The sequence below is a fragment of the Hemitrygon akajei genome, chromosome 7 (assembly GCF_048418815.1).
Source record: "Hemitrygon akajei chromosome 7, sHemAka1.3, whole genome shotgun sequence".
Taxonomy (NCBI): Eukaryota; Metazoa; Chordata; class Chondrichthyes; order Myliobatiformes; family Dasyatidae; genus Hemitrygon; species Hemitrygon akajei.
In genome coordinates, this window is record NC_133130.1 from 116,267,472 (window position 1) to 116,288,487 (window position 21,016).

General features: G+C 37.3%; 1 protein-coding gene across 4 annotated transcripts in view; it reads left to right on the top strand.

Moving 5' to 3' along the window:
• The window catches only part of LOC140730857 (nuclear receptor-binding protein-like), a 94,966-nt gene that overhangs the window by 60,002 nt on the left and 13,948 nt on the right, over nt 1-21,016 (top strand). For all 4 annotated transcript variants that reach the window (XM_073051817.1, XM_073051818.1, XM_073051819.1 and 1 more), the window contains 2 exons: nt 13,803-13,886; nt 17,516-17,574. In XM_073051817.1, coding sequence (XP_072907918.1) covers nt 13,803-13,886; nt 17,516-17,574 — 143 coding nt within the window. The remainder of the gene's footprint in view (nt 1-13,802; nt 13,887-17,515; nt 17,575-21,016) is intronic.

The window sequence follows — 21,016 nt, forward strand, 5'->3', positions numbered from 1 at the left end:
AAGAGCACGAAAAAATAAGTGCTGCTTTTTAATTGGAATAAAACTGCCTGAAACCTAGCCAGTAGTTTAAATTAACGGAGATGGTGACAGCAAAGATAAAAGCAAACTCCCTCCAGTGTTTGATCTGAGGGGAAAGCAGATAGCTATCCAGATTGAGATCGAGGGGACTAAGAATGGAGAATAAATGAGCCGCCTTATGTTATGTTAGGGTTTTGTTCACTTCCAGGTTTCATGTTTCAGGCAATAATTCAGTATTTGAAAGTAGATATAATGAAACTACGTATTCAAGTAAAGTCAAGTCGCATTTTATTGTCATTTCAACCATAAAATGCCCGTACAGTAGACAGTAAAAACAAAACAACGTTCCTCCAGGACCATGGTGCTACATGAAACAACACAAAACTACACTAGACTATGTAAAAACAACACAAAAACTACACCAGACTACAGACCTGCACAGGACTACATAAAATGCTCAAAACAGTGCAGGGCAGCACAATAATTAATTATTTAATTAATAAACAAGACAATAGGCACAGTTGAGGACAAATTTTAATATAATAAATTATGTAGATGTCAGTCTAGACTCTGGGTATTGAGGAGTCTGATGGCTTGGGGGAAGAAACTGTTTCACAGTCTGGTCATGAGAGCCTGAATGCTTCGGTACCTTTTGCAAGATGGCAGGAAGGAGAAGAGTTTGTGTGAGGGGTGCATGGGTCCTTCACAATGCTGTTAGCTTTGCGGGTGCAGCGTGTGGTGTAAATGTCTGTAATGGCGGGAAGAGAGACCCCAGTGATCTTCTCAGCTGACCTCACTATCCACTGCAGAGTCTTGCGATCTAAGATAGTGCAATTCCTGAACCAGGCAGTGATGCAGCTGCTCAGGATGCTGTCGATACATCCTCTGTAGAATGTGATAAGGATGGGGGAGGTGGGAGATAGAGTTTTCTCAGTCTTCACAGAAAGTAGAGATGCTGCTGGGCTTTCTTGGCTATGGAGCTGGTGTTGAGGGACCAGGTGAGATCCTCTGCCAGGTGAACACCAAGAAATTTGGTGCTGTTAATGATCTCAACAGAGGAGCCGTCAGTGTTCAGTGGAGATATCCTTGGGATTTTGGTACCACTAAGAGATTTAGTCTTTTAACTCCCCCACCAACACACTATGCAGCAGTACAATAAATATTCCAGTAAACCCAGTCAGTTTAAAGAAATGAGAATTTTGCAAGAATGATGCATCTCTGATCCTGCCACAAACCTACCCAAGTTCCTGGCCTCTGGAGTTCAAGACTCCTATTCCAGTTTTGGTTGGAGCCCAGCTGCGCTTCATGTTCTGCTTGCACTCTGGAGCCCTGGTTCACATTCTGGATTAACAATGAACTAAATGTCTTGCAATCAAGAATTCTGAATGGTTGGTTTATCTAAATTTTTACAGTGGTTACGTTGTTTAAAAATAAATGTGACCAAAGGAGCAAGTCAGGTGAATGTGATTAAGGCTGACTAGAGGATGAATACTTGTATATTCTGACTAGAAAATGACCTTTTTCCTCATTCTGACTTTACTGTGTAATGGAATAATGATTGTTTCTTACCTTGAGCTTCATTGCTTTTGAAGATGAGATTAATGTGTTGAATTTTGTGTGTAACCATTGTATTATCAACTCCTTTGTCCAAGTATGTACCAAAATTTCTGAAATTTCTAGATTGGCTTTTGTAGGTTGATTTCCGTATTTATCAGTTTGATATGATGTAGTAGATTACTTTAAATTTGTACATGCATTTCCTGTTGTGTTCCTGTTACAAAATACTTCCCAATCTTGTTTATGTTGTGCACCCCAAGTTGGGAACCCCATGCTCTGACAATGCAAGAGGAAACATCTTGGGCAACTGGTGTCCAATTGAATTGGTTTGTACTTATTGAGAACAATTACGTAGATTTTGTTACCTTGATGCATAATAGCTATATTAACTCTACAGTAATGCACTGCAAATCTAAAAAAATTATACCTTGCACTTGGCTGTGCTTATTTTAGAAGATTGGAGTGCTTTGAGTAAATATGCAATGTTGGAGCCAGAAATCTCTCATGGGATCTATCTGATTATGGCTTTTATGTTCAGTGCTGTTCCCTTGCATCTGAATGTTGAAAAGTTGATTGCTACTGGAAAAATTGTTTTGATCATGTTTTGGTAAAAAAACTGTGAACCATAATTTGTCAGAAGATTTCTCTAGATAAGGGATCTTTTTTTTCTCTCTCACTTATGTTGACCTTCCATCTTGCTGTTTGTTTGTTTTGTTTCTGTTCCATTTCTAACCCTGTATACAAACCTTCCCTTCTTAACCATTTAGGAATGACTAATCTGGCACTTCAGCACTGACTAGTGAGAAATGAAATCCAGGGGTCCCCCTGGATTTAACTTTAAAGATCTGAGTGTCTTTGGGAAATCCAATAATTTAGAAGTTAATTGAACATATTTTATCAGACGAGTTCAATGCCATAACTCAAAAGATTTTATTAAAATCAATGAGCAATTGCAAAATGTTTCATGGTCACTTGTGCTTATTTTACAGCACTTCATAGTTCTTGGCCTCTCATTGAATCTGAAGTGGTATTAGATACAATCATGCTTCCACTAAAACAAGACTAATATGAATTCCCTCTGTGGATCTCTGTAACATCACAAAATAACTGGAATAATGATAAAAGGAAGGCTAATAACAGGTGGTGGCCAAAAATGTATCAGTGATGTCATACTCACTTACTCCGATATCTGGTTGTGTCTTTCTCTTTGTTAACTGGGTTGCATTTCAAGTTGTTCTCAGTGTGCACATAGGCTGTCATTGATCTTCATTTATTCTTGAAAGGGGCTGGGCTGCTGCTTTGAATTAGTTTGGTCAATGGTTCAGGATTTTAGCCCATTGATTATGAAGGGAGCCCAAATATGCCCAAGGTAGGCTATGGGAATTGTAGCCAACTTATCATAAGATCATAAGATATAGGAGCAGAATTAGGCCATTCAGCCCGTTGATCTAATGCCATTTGAGTGTTGCTGATTTATTATTCCCCTCAACCCCAAACAGAGTACTACAGCACAGAAATTGGTAGTTTGGCCTATCTAGTCCATTTATAACTTATTCCGCCCAGTACTTTCGACCCGTACCTGGACCATGGCCCGCCATACCTCTTCATCCATGTACTTGTCCTGATTTCTCTTAAATGTTGCAAATGAATTTGTATCCACCACTTCCACTGGCAGCTCATTCCACACTCTCACTGGGCTCTGAATGCTGCTCACCCTTAACCTCTGAGCTCCAGCTCTAGTTTCATCCAACCTTAGCAGAAAAAGTGTGCTTGCATTTACCCTATCTATACTCCTATTGTCCTGCGTTTTCCCCGTGATGCCATTACTAATCAAAAAATGTCCACTTTAAGTGCACCCTGTGACTTGTCCTCCGCCATCTCTGGCAATGTGTTCCACAGATTCACCACCTTCTGGCTAAAAAAGAAGTCCTCTTATCATTATCAGCCCTTATCTGTGTATGGTTTGAGGTGAGCTGTAACAGAAATTTGAATGGGTTGCTGCCATGCATCCTGCAGATACTACCAGCTGCATTCCCTAAGCCTGTGGATGGAGTGTTTGTCAAGCATTCTCCTCTATGGTTTTAGATCTTTGTCCATCCAGACAAATAAGGACATTCTTCTGTCATGCTCTTTAGGTAGGAGAGGGGTTTTAAAGAGTGGATGGTGAGTCATGGTTGAATTTCTGGCCAAGGTCTAAGGGGAATCCTATTTCTGCCTAGTTAACTGTCTGGGTATCTTTACTATTTCAGGTAATTTACAGAGCTTTGTATTCATTTATTGGTACAAAATCAAGCTTTCAGTATTTGAAAATACATTGTTTTGCATTTCTCATTTACTTTCCAGGTAATGTGTATACCTGGACAGAATACCAGAGTGAGCTATCTAGTGATGCTTATGTATTTAGTTTGGCTAGTAACTGCACAGAAACATATTTCCTGCTGAGAAATGCATTAAATCCAAAATTTAATAAAATTGTTTTTTTAAAATCTGACTACAGATTTTTAATCAAGAATCAACTTTATTCACCATATACATTTAAACACATTTCGGAAATTGCTATGGTATTTGCACCACACGAAGGGAAAAAGAACATTTAACAATTATACAAAATAAAGAATTACATAAAAATAGTTAGAATTACAGATATGGAATAAAATGTGCATAACTACAATACCAGCATGTATTTATCATGTAAACTGAATTATAAAAAGTGGATTTAAAGTGTTTACAGTGAAGTTTAATTTGAGTTACAGGTGCACAGTCTGCTTTCAAGTAAATGGTTAGTAAATGTCACAGTTCATTTTACTTCAGTTTAGATATGTATTAATGTTCTGGAATAAACTGAACTGATGGGGCTAAAATAAATTGTACAGTGTCCATTAAAAAAAAATTATTCCCCCCCCCCCCAGAAATTTTCATGTTCTATTGTTTTGCAACATTGAATCTCGGATTTAATTTGGATTTTTTGACACTGATCAACAGAACAAGACTTCTTGTGTCAAAGTGAAAACAGATCTCTGCAAAGTGATCTAAATTAATTACAAATATAAAACACAGAATAATTGATGAAGTATTTGCCCCCTTCGGGTCAGCATTTAGTCATAGACTTTGTAGATAGGCTCAACCAGCTTCGTACATCTGGACGTTGTAATTTTCCCTCATTCTTCATAAAACTGTTCAAGCTCTGTCAGGTTGCATGGGGATCGCAAGGAAACAGCCCTTCTCAAGTCTAGCCACACGTTCTCAATTAGGTTGAGGTCTGGACTCTGACTTGGCCACTCCAGGGCATTAACTTTCTGTTTTTAAGCTATTCCTATGTAGCTTTGGCTTTGTGCTTGGGGTCATTGTCTTGCTCCCAAATTGCAGTTCTCTTGCAGACTGCATCAGGTTTTCTTCCAGGATTTGCCTGTATTTTGCTGCATTCATTTTACCCTCTACCTTCACAAGCCTTCCAGGACCTGCTGCAGTGAAGCATCCCCACAGCAGCAACAAAAACTACAAAGCCCAGCTAACCACTGCAACTGAAAGTGATAGCGAATCGGAGGGAGAGTCAAATGTCTCGGAAGGATCAGGTGAAGAAGAAGTTAAAAGTCCTTCTAGAAATATAGAAAAGACTTTGAGGCAAATAATGTGTAAATTAGACACATTAAAAGTAATTAAAAATAATCAAAAAAATACTAAAAAAAAAAGACCAAAATGGAGATTATGCTTGATAAAATGACAAAGAGACAGGAAAAAATGGAAAAAAGAATTACGGACTTGGAAACTACAACGGAGGACATGGTTGAAAGAATGGACAAAATAGAAAATGAAAATGCTGCTTGGGCATCAGAAAGAAAACAATTTATGGAAAAAATTGATAAGCTTGAAAATTTCAGTAGACGAAATAATATTAAAATTGTTGGACTTAAAGAAGATATAGAAGGAGAAGATCCAATAAATTTTTTTCAAAAATGGATCCCTGAAAAATTGGAAATGGAAGGAGAAATTCCAATTGAGATCGAAAGGGCTCATAGATCCTTAAGGTCAAGACCTCGAGCTGATCAAAACCCACGATCAATTTTGATAAAATGCTTACGATACCAAGACAAAGAAAAGATCCTGAAGGCCGCTGCCCAAAGTGCCAAAAATAGAAACGGGCCATTGATGATAGCAGGGAAACCAGTTCTTTTTTATCCTGATATAAGTTACAACCTGTTGAAGAGAAAGAAGGAATTTAACCCAGCGAAAAAAGCTTTATGGGAAAAGGGTTATAAATTTACAATGCGTCATCCAGCAACACTGATAATTTTTTTGGAGGAGGGAAAAAATTTTTTTCCCGATTATCAAAAAGCGGAGGAGTTTGTACAAGAACTTCCATCTATTCGCTAATTACACATAGAGGCTTCCAAACGTAATGGATTAAAGATGAAGATAGACCCAACGAACAGAAGTGATGGACATTTATGGATATTATAGAAGAGAAAAGCAAAATTTTAGAAATACTAAATGAGAATAGTATTTTTTTTTCTCTTCTTATACATATACTTTTTTGTGTTGCGGGGGGGCTGGGGAGCTTAGGATCGGTTACTGCGGGATTCACGTGTGTAATCATGGCGGTTGCCATGACCCGTACAGCAGAGGGGGGTAATGTTGTGTTTTTTTCCCACAACATTAGTAGGGGGGTATTTTGTTTTTTTCTTTATATTTTAATTTTCTTCTATCTTTTTGCCTGGATGATTGGTGGGGACACACATAGCAACATGGAGATTTTTATAAAGATTTCCCAGGATACCACGAAAGTTGAAAGATTAGGTATTATTATAGATTGGAGTAATATAATAATAAAAAAATAATGACTAATCTACTAAATTTTTTAAGTTTTAATGTTAATGGGCTTAATGGGCCAGTAAAAAGAAAAAGAATTTTAACATATATTAAAAAAATGAAAACAGATATAGCTTTTTTTTACAAGAAACTCATTTAACGGACATAGAACATCAGAAATTAAAAAGAGACTGGATTGGAAATGTTATTGCAGCTTCATTTAATTCAAAGGCGAGAGGAGTTGCAATTTTGGTTAACAAAAATCTACCAATTAAAATACAAAACGTATTAATTGATTCGGCGGGGAGATATCTAATTATACACTGTCAAATTTTTTCAGAACTATGGACCCTTATGAACATTTATGCACCAAATGAAAATGATGTAAAATTCATACAGGAGGTCTTTTTGAATTTGGCTAACGCACATGATAAAATATTAATAGGTGGAGATTTTAATTTTTGTCTAGATCCAGTTTTAGATAGATCAACAAAGGTTGTTACAAAATCAAAAGCAGTAAAATTAACTCTATCATTGACGAAAGACTTAAATCTGATTGATATATGGAGAAGAATTAATCCAAAAGAAAGAGATTATTCATTTTATTCAAATAGACATAAAACATATTCAAGGATAGATTTTTTCCTATTATCAACGAATATTCAAGATAGAGTGAAAAATGTGGAATATAAAGCAAGAATATTGTCAGATCATTCTCCTTTAATAATGACAATGATAATGATAGATAAAGAGGAATCAATTTATAGGTGGAGATTTAATTCAATATTATTAAAACATCAAGACTTTTGTGATTTTATGAAAAAACAGATTCAGTTCTTTTTAGATATAAATTCACATTCAGTTGATGATAAATTTATAGTGTGGGAAGCAATGAAGGCATACTTGAGAGGTCAGATAATAAGTTATACTTCTAAAATTAAGAAGGAATATATGATAGAGATAGATCAATTGGAAAAAGAGATTACAAAATTAGAAAAAGCATCCCAAAGAAATATGACAGAAGAAAAACGAAGACAACTTATTAACAAGAAGTTACAATATAATACGCTCCAAACATATCGAACAGAAAAAGCAATTATGAGAACTAAACAAAGATATTATGAACTAGGTGAAAGATCACATAAAGTTCTTGCATTGCAGCTAAAAACAGATCAGACTTCTAAAACAATAAATGCAATTCGAACAAGAGTAAATAAAATTACTTATAAACCTTTAGAAGTTAATGAAGCTTTTAAGAATTTTTACTCTGAGTTGTACAAATCAGAATCACAAAATGACAATGTCATGGTAGAAAGGTGTCTATCACAAATAACTCTTCCAAAATTAAATACGGAAGAACAGAAGGGATTAGATATCCCTTTTACATTGAAAGAGGTCGAAGAAGCCCTAGGATCACTTCAAAGTAATAAATCTCCAGGAGAAGATGGTTTTCCGCCTGAATTCTATAAAAAGTTTAAAGATTTATTAATTCCTTCTCTTATGGAGTTAATACACCAAGCGGAAAGAACGCATAAACTTCCAGAATCTTTTTCGACAGCCATTTTAATAGTATTGCCAAAAAAAGATAGAGATCCTTTAAAGCCATCATCATATAGACCGATTTCTTTATTAAATACTGATTATAAAATAATAGCAAAAATCTTATCTAATAGATTATCTAAATGCTTACCAAAATTAGTACATATGGATCAAACAGGATTTATTAAAAATAGACAATCAGCAGATAATGTAACTCGCTTATTTAGTATAATTCATTTAGCACAGAAGAGGGAGGAAATGAGCGTGGCAGTTGCTTTAGATGCAGAAAAAGCATTTGATAGATTGGAGTGGGATTTTTTATTTAAGGTATTGGAAAAATACGGATTAGGAGTATCTTTTATAAAATGGATTAAAACCTTAAATACTAATCCCAAAGCTAAAGTAGTGACAAATGTTCAAATTTCAACACCATTTCAGTTAACAAGGTCAACTAGGCAAGGTTGTCCATTGTCACCTGCTTTATTTGTGTTGGCGATAGAGCCATTAGCTGAATTGATTAGAATGGACCCAGATATTAAGGGTTTTGGAGTTAACCAGGAAGAATACAAGATTAACTTATTTGCTGATGATGTTCTGCTTCATCTAACAAACCCATTGCAATGGTTGCGTAAATTATCCTATAGATTAGAAGAATATGGGAAAGTATCAGGTTACAAAATAAATTGGGATCAAAGTGAAATTTTATTTCTTACTAAAGGAGACTATAATCAATGTCGATCAATAACCCAATTTAGATGGCCGGCAAATGGTATAAAATATTTAGGTATAAGAGTCGATAATGATATAAAGAACATATACAAATTAAATTATTTACCACTATTGAAAAAAATTCAAGAAGATCTTGATAAATGGATGGTATTACCAATAACATTAGTAGGTAGAGTAAATACCATAAAAATGAATATATTCCCTAGATTACAATACTTATTTCAATCACTACCAATACAATTACCCCAGAAGTTTTTTCAAGAGCTGAATAAATATGTGAGGAAGTTTCTTTGGAAAGGTAAGATGTCAAGAATATCGTTGGAAAAATTGACATGGAAATTTGAGCTAGGAGGGTTACAACTTCCAAATTTTAAGAATTATTATAAAGCAAATCAACTTAGATTTATTGCATCTTTTTTTGAGAAAGACAAACCGGCATGGATCAGAATAGAACTAGATAAAATAGGAGAAAACATACCGGAAGACTTTATATATAAATGGGAATCTAAATGGATACGGGAAAAGAAAGAATCTCCTATATTAAAACATTTGATTGATTTATGGAATAAGATAAATGTTGACGATGAGACAAAGAAATCCTTATTAGCAAAGAGATCTTTAATTCAAAATAGACTTATTCCTTTTACAATGGATAATCAACTTTTATATAATTGGTTTCAAAAAGGGATTAGATATATAGGAGATTGTTTTGAAGGAGGTATATTAATGTCATTTGATCAATTAAAGAATAAATATAAAGTATCAAACAACACTCTTTTTTTGTTACTTTCAACTAAGGGCTTATTTAAGAGAAAAGTTAGGTCAAACAATGTTACTACCGAAACCCAATGAAATAGAAACTTTAATTCAAAAAGGAAAGATTTAAAAATTTATCTCTTATATGTATAATTTGATTCAAAAACAGGCAATTAAACAAGGAGTCCATAAGTCAAGACAAAAATGGGAAAGTGATTTGAATATCAAAATTGAAGAAAAAAACTGGTCAAGACTATGTCTTGAGAGTATGACAAATACAATAAACGTTCGATTAAGATTAGTGCAATACAATTTTTTACATCAACTATATATTACACCACAAAAAATAAATAAATTAAACCCAAATTTATCTGATCAGTGTTTCCGATGTAACCAAGAAATTGGTACTTTTTTACATTCTACTTGGTCTTGCTCTAAAATTCAACCTTTTTGGACAAATTTAAGAGTTTTACTGGAACAAATTATTGGAATACAACTTCCACACAACCCAATATTACTTTTACTAGGTAATATTGAAGGGATAAAACCGTTATCCAAATTGAATAAATATCAGAAAGAATTTATAAAAATTGCATTGGCAGTAGCCAAAAAAGCTATTGCAGTGACTTGGAAATTGGATACATATCTAAGTATAGATTGTTGGAAGAACGAAATTTATGGCTGTATTCCACTTATTTAAGAGATAAATATGAAACATTTTTGAAAATTTGGCACCCTTATTTACAAAAGACAGGATTAAATATATAGGTGCTCCGAAGATGAAATACCGTAGATTCCGGATTATAAGCCGCTACTTTTTTCCCACATTTTGAACAGCTTTGAACTCTGCGGCCTATAATCCAGAGCGGCTAATACATGGTTTTTTTTCATGCCGCCTCGTAAACATTTTGCCTCGTATCAGTAGACCAATAAAATTGATGAGTAGTTCACAGAGGTCCAATGAAATTGTACGATAAATCAAGCGCACTTTCACAATTAAATTATTCTAAATCAGTCATTTGTACTCACCCTCATCAACATGGAAAATACTCGAAGAAAAGCAAGACCCGAGCGCGTCAGACCCGATTAGACCCGATCGCGTTACGCAAGCGCGTTGGACCCGATCGCGTTACGCAAGCGCGTCAGACCCGATTAGACCCGATCGCGTTACGCAAGCGCATCAGACCCGATTAGACCCGATCGCGTTGCGCAAGCGCGTCAGACCCGATTAGACCCGATCGCGTTGCGCAAGCGCGTCAGACCCGATTAGACCCGAGCGAAAACACTGCTTTTAAGTTAAAGTCGATCAATAACTTTTCCTGGTAGGCTGCAGTATATATATTTTTACCAGTCGCTAGGAGATATTGGAATGTTGTTCGTGCTGTTCAGTAAAAAAGTATATGCAACGTAATTTGTGTTACCGATACGTATGTATATTTAAAAGTAGCGGTGCGGCCTAAAATCCGGTGCGGCCTTTACAATTAAAAAATTGATTTTATTTCTAAAATTAGAGCCTGCGGCTTTTAATCAGGTGCGCTCTGTAGTCCGGAATCTACGGTAATTGGTTACTTGGGGAAAGAAATAAATATATATACTAAAGTTATTACGAACTCCATGGAGCATGTGGGGACCCTCCAATATCCAGGCATTCCTTTTTTTTTCTTTCTTTTTTTTTAATAGGGATGTTAGGGGGGAGGGGTTAAGGGGAGGGGGGCTGGGTAACATTTTTTTTTCATACACACTTATTATGTAACTATTTGAAAACAATAAAAAAAGTTTTTTAAAAAAAAGAAGCATCCCCACAGCGTGATGCAGCCACCACCATGCTTCACAGTAGGGATGGTGTGTTTTTGATTATGTGCAGTGTTTGCCTTACACTGAACATAGCTTTTTGGCCATCAAACTAAATGCTCAATTTTGGTTTCATAAAACCTTCTTCCAGCAAACTACCCACGATTTCATGAGAGTTTATTTTTCAACAGTGGCTTTCTTTGCGACTCTCCCATAAAGCTATGACTGGTGAAGCACCCGGGCAACAGTTGTTGTATGCACTGTCTCTCCCATCTCGGCCACTGAAGCTTGTAACTCCTCTAGAGTTGTCATAGGTCTCTTGGTGGGCTCCCTCAGTAGTCCCCTTGCATGGTCACTCAGTTTTTGAGGACAGTCTGCTCTAGGGAGATTTAAAGCTGTGCTATATTCTTTCCATTTTTTGATTAACTTAACTGTACTCCAAGGGATTTTCAGTGACTTGAAATTTTCTTGTATCCATTTCCTAACTTGTGCTTATCATAACCTTTTCTCAGAGTTTCTTGGAGTGCTCTGTTGTCGTTGTGGTGTAATTTTTGCCAGGATACTGTGTATTTTTATTATGATCAACTGAAACACCTTGACTGCACACATTTAACTAATGATATGACTTAAAACCAATTGGCTTTTAAAACCAGTGATGTTCTGGTGTGTCATACGGAAAAAGAGGTGAATACTTAAGCAATCAATTAATTTGTGTTTTATATTTAGATCACTCTGTAGAGATCTGTGTTTTCACTTTGACACTTTAGTCTTTTTTTTTATTGATCAGAGTCAAAAAAATGCCAAATTAAATCTACTGTAAAACAAACATCAAAGCTTCCGGGGGGGGGGGGGGGGATTTTTTTTATTGGCACCATATATGGGAATGACTTGAATTTATTCACACTGAAGGAAAAAGCAGGGCTACTTGTAAATCAGTTAACTGAAAATTTGGTGAAAAATTTTGTTGGACATCGTAGTCATCAGAGCTGTGTAACATGGTTTCATGTAGACAACGGTTTGGGTAGGAAGTTATTTTATACAGATTTATTGAATTTAATTTGTGGTGAAAATATCCTCAGTGCTAATTCAGTTGAAAAATAGCATGAACACAATATTTTCAATACAGTAAATGTCTTCAATTTCTGTTGAAGTTGTACAGGGGCTTCATGGGTTCAGATGTTCTGCCCTGCAACTTTACATAAATCGTACTATGCATTTTTGAGGAATTATTCAGGATTATAATTGTTTTATGATATTAATTACTGAGTGGATACTATGCACTATACTATTATTAGTTTGGAGTTTAACTTGGGCATATATAGGTGAATTTTGTGAAGTTAAACCAGGACATGGGGATACAGTGAGTAATGGTCCTGGGAGAGTGTGGTGGAACAGAGACCAAGATGTACACCATTCCATGTAAGTAGCAACACAGGTAGATAGGCAGTGAGGGATGTGTCTGGTATGTTGCCTTCATTGAGCAGGACATAGAGCACAAGAAATGGGACATCCTGTCACAGCTTCAAAAGATACTGATGAGACCAGACCAGACCTAGAATATTGTCTGTAGTTCTGGTCATTGCACTATAGGAAGGATGTGATTAAGTTAAAGTGCAGAAAGGATTCACAAGGATTTTGCTGGAACTGGAGGGCTTGATTTATATCAGGGAGAGGTTGGGTAGGCCAAGATATTTTCATGCTTGAGCAAATGAAACTGAGAGGTAACCATGGACGTTTATAATATTGAAGGGCCTAGATAAGTTGGATGGTCATGGTCTTTTTCTTAGGGTAGGAGAGTTTATAACTAGTGGGAATTGTTTAATAAGAGAGGGAAAATTGTTTGAAGGGCAATTGTATGGCTGTTACAATGTGGAGCAATCTACCACAGGAAGCAGATGCAGAAGCGATTACAGTGTTTAAAGGACATTACGACAGGTAAATAAATAGTAAGTTTTAGATATATGGGCAAAATGCAGGTAAATAGGGCGCACTCAAGAATGGCACTTTGGTCAGTACCATAGAACATTACAGCACAGAAACAGGCCTTTTGGCCCATCTTGGCTGTGCCTAACCATTTTTCTGCCTCGTCCCACTGACCTGCACCTGGACCATATCCCTCCATACACCTCTCATCCATGTACCTGTCTAAGTTCTTCTTAAATGTTAAAAGTGAGCCCACATTTCCCACTTCATCTGGCAGCTCATTCCACACTCCCACCACTCTGTGAAGAAGCCACCCCCCTCCATATTCCCTTTAAACTTTTCCCCTTTCCCCCTTAACCCATGTCCTTTTTTTCGCTCCCCTAACCTCAGTGGAAAAAGCCTGCTTGTATATCAATTTATGTCAATTGAAGTGATGTTGGTTGGGTTTCAATGTGCATCTGGACCTTGATTGTGGTTTGCCTGCAATCATTCTGCAACTTATTGACCTGACTGAGTAAAGAATGATTGATATTCTTCATGGAATTGCCAACACCTTTAGTCAGGAGAGGGGGAGCAAAGTAGTTTGTATAATGTTTTAATCTGTCTCTTAGATTGAATAATGACTGCAACATTGTATAAATATTTTCTTCATCTTTGTCTAACCTCTAAGTATTACTTTGCAGTTGCACCAGATACAATTAATAACCATGTGAAAACCTGTAGAGAGGAACAGAAGAATCTGCACTTTTTTGCCCCAGAATATGGAGGTAAGGAACAGATTACAAAGTGATTTAATCCACAAGTCAGATTGGTTATTGATTTTAAATAGGGCAACTTCACTATTGCTTACAAACAGGATAGAGTTTTTAAAAGGATCTAGTGCTTGAGAAAGGATAGTTTATTTCATTTTTGCATGTCATCTTCCAGTTTTTCTTGATTCTTGATTTTTTTTTTGTAGAAAGTAGCATCCGAATAAGTAGGTCTTTATTTTGGCTGCATGTTGGATGTACTCAATTTTAAATCTTGTCAGCTACATTTATTGCTGTTTTTCACTAGTACCAGAGTCAAGAGTATAGTATTCTTCCTATCCCCATTCTTATACACAGCTCATTAGTTAAAAATTGCGAGGGGGGCATTCAAAGAGAAAATACAAATTGATTTCATCCTTTACATTTTTTTAAAAAAAGCTTTTCTTTCCTTATCAAACTTATTACAGTATAAGTTCATCCCATAAATACAACTTTCTTATTACACATCTATTTTGCTGAAATCTGTTGTAGATTTTGATATGCCCTTTTTAAAGGGACACTTCCAAATTGATCATGTTTTACAAAGGAGGAAATACTGTATTTGTTGAATAGTGTTTGGGTTTACTCTGGCAAAGCCAGAGAATCCAGACTTCTACTTTTTCCCGCTAGCCAGTTTTGCTGAACGAAGTTTTATCTATTTGCTGAAGTAGACCAGTGAATGATTCCAGCACAGTTTTACTTCAAACTTTATGGGCAAGGAGCATTATTTTGGCTGCTTTTTCAACTGAGAAGCCTTATATTGGATGAAATAAAAATTCAGACACACCATAGGGCCAAGGACTTAGGGTAACAGAGGAAATGAAACAGATTGACATTAGGAAGGAAACGGTGATGAGTAGACTGATGGGACTGAAGGCTGACAAATCCCCAGGTCCAGATGGTCTGCATCCTAGGGTACTAAAGGAGGTGGCCCTGGAAATTGCGGATGCATTGGTAATCATTTTCCAATGTTCCTTAGATTCAGGATCAGTTCCTGAGGATTGGAGAATGGCTAATGTTATCCCACTTATTAAGAAAGGAGGGAGGGAGAAAACAGAGAACTATCGACCTGTCAGCCTGACATCGGTGGTGGGGAAGATGCTAGAGTCCATTATTAAGGATGAAATAGTGGCATATCTAGATAGCAGTGATAGGATTGGGCCGAGCCAGCATGGATTTACCAAGGGTAAATCATGCTTGACTAATCTGTTGGAGTTTTTCGAGGATGTAACCAGGAAGTTAGATGGGGGAGATCCAGTGGATGTAGTGTACCTCGATTTTCAGAAGGCATTTGATAAGGTCCCACATAGGAGATTGGTGGGTAAAATCAAAGCTCAGGGCATCGGGGGGAAGACATTGACATGGATAGAAAACTGGTTGGCAGATAGAAAGCAAAGGGTAGCGGTGAATGGGTGTTTCTTGGAATGGCAGGTGGTGACTAGTGGGGTGCCACAGGGCTCGGTATTGGGACCACAGCTGTTTACAATTTACGTCAACGATTTGGATGAAGGCATTGAAAATAACATCAGCAAATTTGCTGATGATACTAAGCTGGGTGGCAGTGTGACATGTGATGAGGATGTTAGGAGAATTCAGGGTGATTTGGATAGGCTGGGTGAGTGGGCAGATACTTGGCAGATGACGTTTAATGTGAATAAGTGTGAGGTTATCCACTTTGGGAGTAAGAACAGGAAGGCAGATTATTATCTGAATGGTGTAGAGTTAGGTAAGGGAGAAATACAAAGAGATCTAGGAGTCCTTGTTCATCAGTCACTGAAGGTGAATGAGCAAGTGCAGCAGGCAGTGAAGAAGGCTAATGGAATGTTGGCCTTTATTACAAAGGGAATTGAGTACAAGAGCAAGGAAATCCTCTTGCATTCGTACAGAGCCCTGGTGAGACCACACCTGGAGTGTTGTATACAGTTTTGGTCTCCAGGGTTAAGGAAGGACATCCTAGCTGTAGAGGAAGTGCAGCGTAGATTCACGAGGTTAATTCCTGGGATGTCTGGACTGTCTTACGCAGAGAGGTTAGAGAGACTGGGCTTGTACATGCTGGAATTAAGGAAATTGAGAGGGGATCTGATTGCAACATACAAGATTATTAAGGGATTGGACAAGATAGAGGCAGGAAATATGTTCCAGATGCTGGGATAGTCCAGTACCAGAGGGCATGGTTTGAGAATAAGGGGTAGGTCATTTAGGACAGAGTTAAGGAAAAACTTCTTCTCCCAGAGAGTTGTGGGGGTATGGAATACACTGCCTCGGAAGGTAGTGGAGGCCAGTTCTCTGGATGCTTTCAAGAAGGAGCTAAATATGTATCTTATGGATAGGGGAATCAAGGGATATGGGGACAAGGCAGGAACCGGGTATTGATAGTAGATGATCAGCCATGATCTCAAAATGGCGGTGCAGGCTCAAAGGGCCAAATGGTCTACTTCTGCACCTATTGTCTATAAAGGACATGTTCAATATTGTCTTTCGGTGTATTACTAAACAATGTGGATAGCTACATTAGAATATCTTGCAATTACAATTTTAACTTGTATAGTCTAGCTATACAATGTCCCTGATCGTCTCCATTTTATTTTCCCCACATTCTCCTGAATCCCTGCCCCTCCAGTATTCTACTACACGTCAATACAAAAGAGCAACTTAAGCTGGTTGGTTAATTGCTTAATCAATGGCATTTTTGGGATTTGAGAGGAGACCCACATGGCCATAGGAAGAATATGCAAATGCATTGAAGGCAGCACCAGCCATCAGGGTTGAACTTGGTTTTTTGGAGCTTTGAGGTAGCACCTCTACCAGTGATTAGTGCTACAGTGTACATTGCTGCTATGCTGCCCACAAGCCTATCTAATATTGACTAAGTTGGATTGATTCTCATCCCTAACAAGTCCTTAAAGCATCTTGCACATTAGTTCTTGTAAAAAGGAAATTAATCTTAAAGGATCTTTAATTTCAGTTTGGATTTTAATGTTGCATACTAAAAATGTAGGTGGCGTAGTAGCTAATGTAAAGCTTTACAGTGGCAGCAATTATGATAGTTTAATTTGTGCTGCTGTCCGTAAGAAGTTGTATGTTCTCGAATTTATCGTGTAGGTTTCCTTTGGGTGCTCTAGTTTTCTCCCACGTTCCAAAGGTGTGTAGTTTAGGGTTAGTACCGTAAGTTGTGGGCAAGCTATGCTGTCATTGAAAGCTTGGCCACACTTGCATGTTGCCCGGCACAATCCCAACTTGAGTGGATGTAATATCCATGCCAGGACCATCAGACTCAAAAACGGTTACTTTTCCCCAAGTGATCAACACCTCCACTCATTAACTCCACCACTACTTACTTATTTCCTGTCAATCACATTATATTCTGCCTAGCATCACTTTATGGACACGCAATCAATCTATGTATATAGGATCTTATTTATATTTATTGTTTTTAAATTATTACTGTGTTCTTTGCCTTTTGCGTCTTTTAGTGCTACGTTGGATCTGGAGTAACAATTATTTTATCCTCCTTTACACCTGTGTACAGGGAATAACTAAGTAATCTTGAATACTAATCTTTGAAATGTATGGAATTTGTATTCTAATGCTGGTTATGTCTTTTATAGCTGTAACAAATGTGACTACGGCTGTTGATATTTATTCATTTGGAATGTGTGCATTAGAGGTATGTTGTTATTATGTTTGAAAATTACATTTGAGGGAAGGGAGAAATTAAACGGAAATTTGTGATGCTTTAACTTTGTTTTTTTGCAAAACAAAAACCCCTGAAGATTGTTTCCTGTTCCCTTGATCCTTCCATATGGAACCTTGTTAAAAATGGTTCCTACCTTATATAGGGAATTTATATCTGTGCTGATGCAATATATTTTAATATAAAATGCAGCAATATATTTTATCTTTAGCTGCCATCATTCATTTATAATTTTCACTTATAACTGTCCTATAACTCAGCCTGAATAACATGTAGATTTCAGTCCATTATAAACTAAACAGCTTTTTCAAGTCACAGAGCAATTTCCTTTTGGCAGCTTGATGACATCCAGTCACTCAAATCATAGTCATAGAAGCTTGCTCCCCAGCCCAATTTCTCCAAGCTGACCCTGCTGTCCATCTGTGCTAGTCTAATTTGACTGATATCTCTCTAAAAGTTCCTGTTTATTAACCTGCCCAAATGTCTTTTAAATGTTGCAATTATGTCTGTCTACAGCTTCCTTTGGCAGCGTGTTCCACATATCAGAATTGGGTTTCATATCACTGGCATATGTTATTTTGTGGCAGCAGTACATGGCAGTACATTATAATAAATTATAATTATGATAAGTATAAAAATTAAACGAGAATTTGTGTTCATGGGTTCAATGGCCAATCAGAGTCTATTGTTTTCAGGTGCCTATATCACCACCTTGATGGTAGCATTGAGAAGAGGGCATGGCTTGTGTGAGGGGATCCTTAATGATTGGAGCGCCCTTTTGAAGATGTCCTGGATGCTGGGGAGGCTAGTGCCCATGGTGGAGCTGGCAGAGATTATAATTTTCTGCAGCATTTCTTGATCTTGTCTAGTGACCCCCTTCATACCAGACAGTGATGCAACCAGTTAGAAGCCAGTTAGTTAACCACCACAACTCTCTTGGGGGGGGGGAGGGGTTTATGCTTCAGGTACTTTTAAAGTTTCTTTCCTCATCTCACAAACTTGTGTCCTCTAGCTTCAGACTCCCCTACCCTGGACTGTCACCATCATGGCTGATTGTTATCCCCCTCTCAACACCATTCTGCTGCCTTCTCCCAGTAATCTTTGATGCCCTGATTAATCAATAATGCATCAACTTCGCTTTAAATATACAGTGGCATGCAAAAGTTTGGGCACCCCTGGTCAAAATCTTTGTTACTGTGAATAGTTAAGTGAGTAGAAGATGAACTGATCTCCAAAAGTCATGAAGTTAAAGATGAAACATTCTTTTCAACATTTTAAGCAAGGTTAGTGTATTATTTCTGTTCTGTACATTTTAGAGTGGGGGAAAAAAGGAAAGGAGCATCATGCAAAAGTTTGGGTACCCCAAGAGATTTGAGCTCTCATAACTTTTACCAAGGGCTCAGCCCTTAATTAGCTTGTTAGGGCTATAGCTTGTTAGGGCTATGGCTTGTTCACAGTCATCATTAAGAAAGGCCAGGTGATGCAAATTTCAATGCTTTATAAATACCCTGACTCCTCAAACTTTGTCCCCAACAATAAGCAGCCATGGGCTCATCTAAGCAGCTGCCTAGCACTCTGAAAATTAAAATAAATGATGCCCACAAAGCAGGAGAAGGCTATAAGAAGATAGCGAAGTGTTTTCAGGTAGCCATTTCCTCAGTTTGTAATGTAATTAAGAAATGGCAGTTAACAGGAATGGTGGAGGTCAAGTTGAAGTCTGGAAAACCAAGAAAACTTTCTGAGAGAACTGCTTGTAGGATTGCTAGAAAGGCAAATCAAACCCCCGTTTGACTGCAAAAGACCTTCAGGAAGATTTAGCAGACTCTGGAGTGGTGGTGCACTGTTCTACTGTGCAATGACACCTGCACAAATATGACCTTAATGGAACAGTCATCAGAAGAAAACCTTTCCTGCATCATCACCACAGAATTCAGCGTCAGAAGTTTGTAAAGAAACATCTAAACAAGTCTGATGCATTTTGGAAACAAGTCTTGTGGACTGATGAAGTTAAAATAGAACTTTTTGGCCGCAATGAGCAAAGGTATGCTTGGAGAAAAAAAGGTGCAGAATTTCATGAAAAGAACACCTCTGTTAAGTACGGAGGTAGATCAATCATGCTTTGACTTTTTTGCAGCCATTGGTACGGGGAACATTTCACTGGTAGAGGGAAGAATGAATAAATACCAGCAAATTCTGGAAGCACACATTTCACCATGTGTAAAAAAGCTGAAGATGAAAAGAGGATGGCTTCTACAACAGGATAATGATCCTAAACACACCTCAAAATCCACGATGGACTACCTCAAGAGGCGCAAGCTGAAGGTTTTGCCATGTGGCCCTCACAGTCCCATCATCGAAAATCTGTGGATAGACCTCAAAAGAGCAGTGCATGAAAGATGGCCCAAGAATCTCACAGAACTGGAAGACTTTTGTAAGGAAGAATGGGTGAAAATCCCCCAAACAAGAATTGAAAGACTCTTAGTTGGCTACAGAAAGCGCATACAAGCTGTGATACTTGCCAAAGGGGGTGTTGCTACTTTTGCTTCAGGCCCTTTTCCTTTTTTGTTATTTTGAAACTGTAAAAGATGGAAATAAAGAAGTAAACTTGCTTAAAATATTAAAGAAATGTGTCATCTTTAACTTTATGCCTTTTGGAACTCAGGTCATCTTTTACTCGCTCAGCTATTCATAGTAACAGAAATTTTGACCGGGGTGCCCAACTTTTCCATGCCACTGTACCCAGTGCTGTCTGTGGCAATGAATTCCACAGACTTGCCACCCTCTGGCTGAAGTAATTTTGAAACCATCTACCTTATAAAATCATGAGGGACATACATACCTCAATTGGTGAGGAATGGGAAATTCTGTTTGGGGGCAGCTAAACTTTTGAAGAAAACAACATTTATCTCAGATGGCACTTTTGTACACAAGAAACTCTCCCTTTAAAAATGAATTGATTCTGTGAAGTTCCAAACCACTTTCTAGTTTTCTTCTAAGCCATGTCTGATTTGAACTTGGCCAGTGGAAACTTCAAAGCCCAGTGGGCACAAATGAATGGATGATGAGTGAGCATTCCATCAGCACTCAGTTTTATGCTGCTTGCTAGATGTTTCAGCACTAACGTTTTTTAGAACAGCTAAAGTAAGACTCACAATTTAACTTTTGGTCTTTAATCTTTTATACTAGCTGCTGCTGAAAGAAATTGGAAAACTTATGCTAGTGTGATCTTGGACTATGATCAGGTTATGATATTGCTGTTTATTGGGAGATGTGCCTTTTATGGGAGTATACTTGTGATTTATTGCTGTTAATTTGAAGGAAATTAGGGAGATGAACAAATAGTCGTAAATAGTTTTTGCATTAGTACTTTAGTTTCAACTAGTTGAAGTAGACTGTCCAATTTGGCTGAATTCAT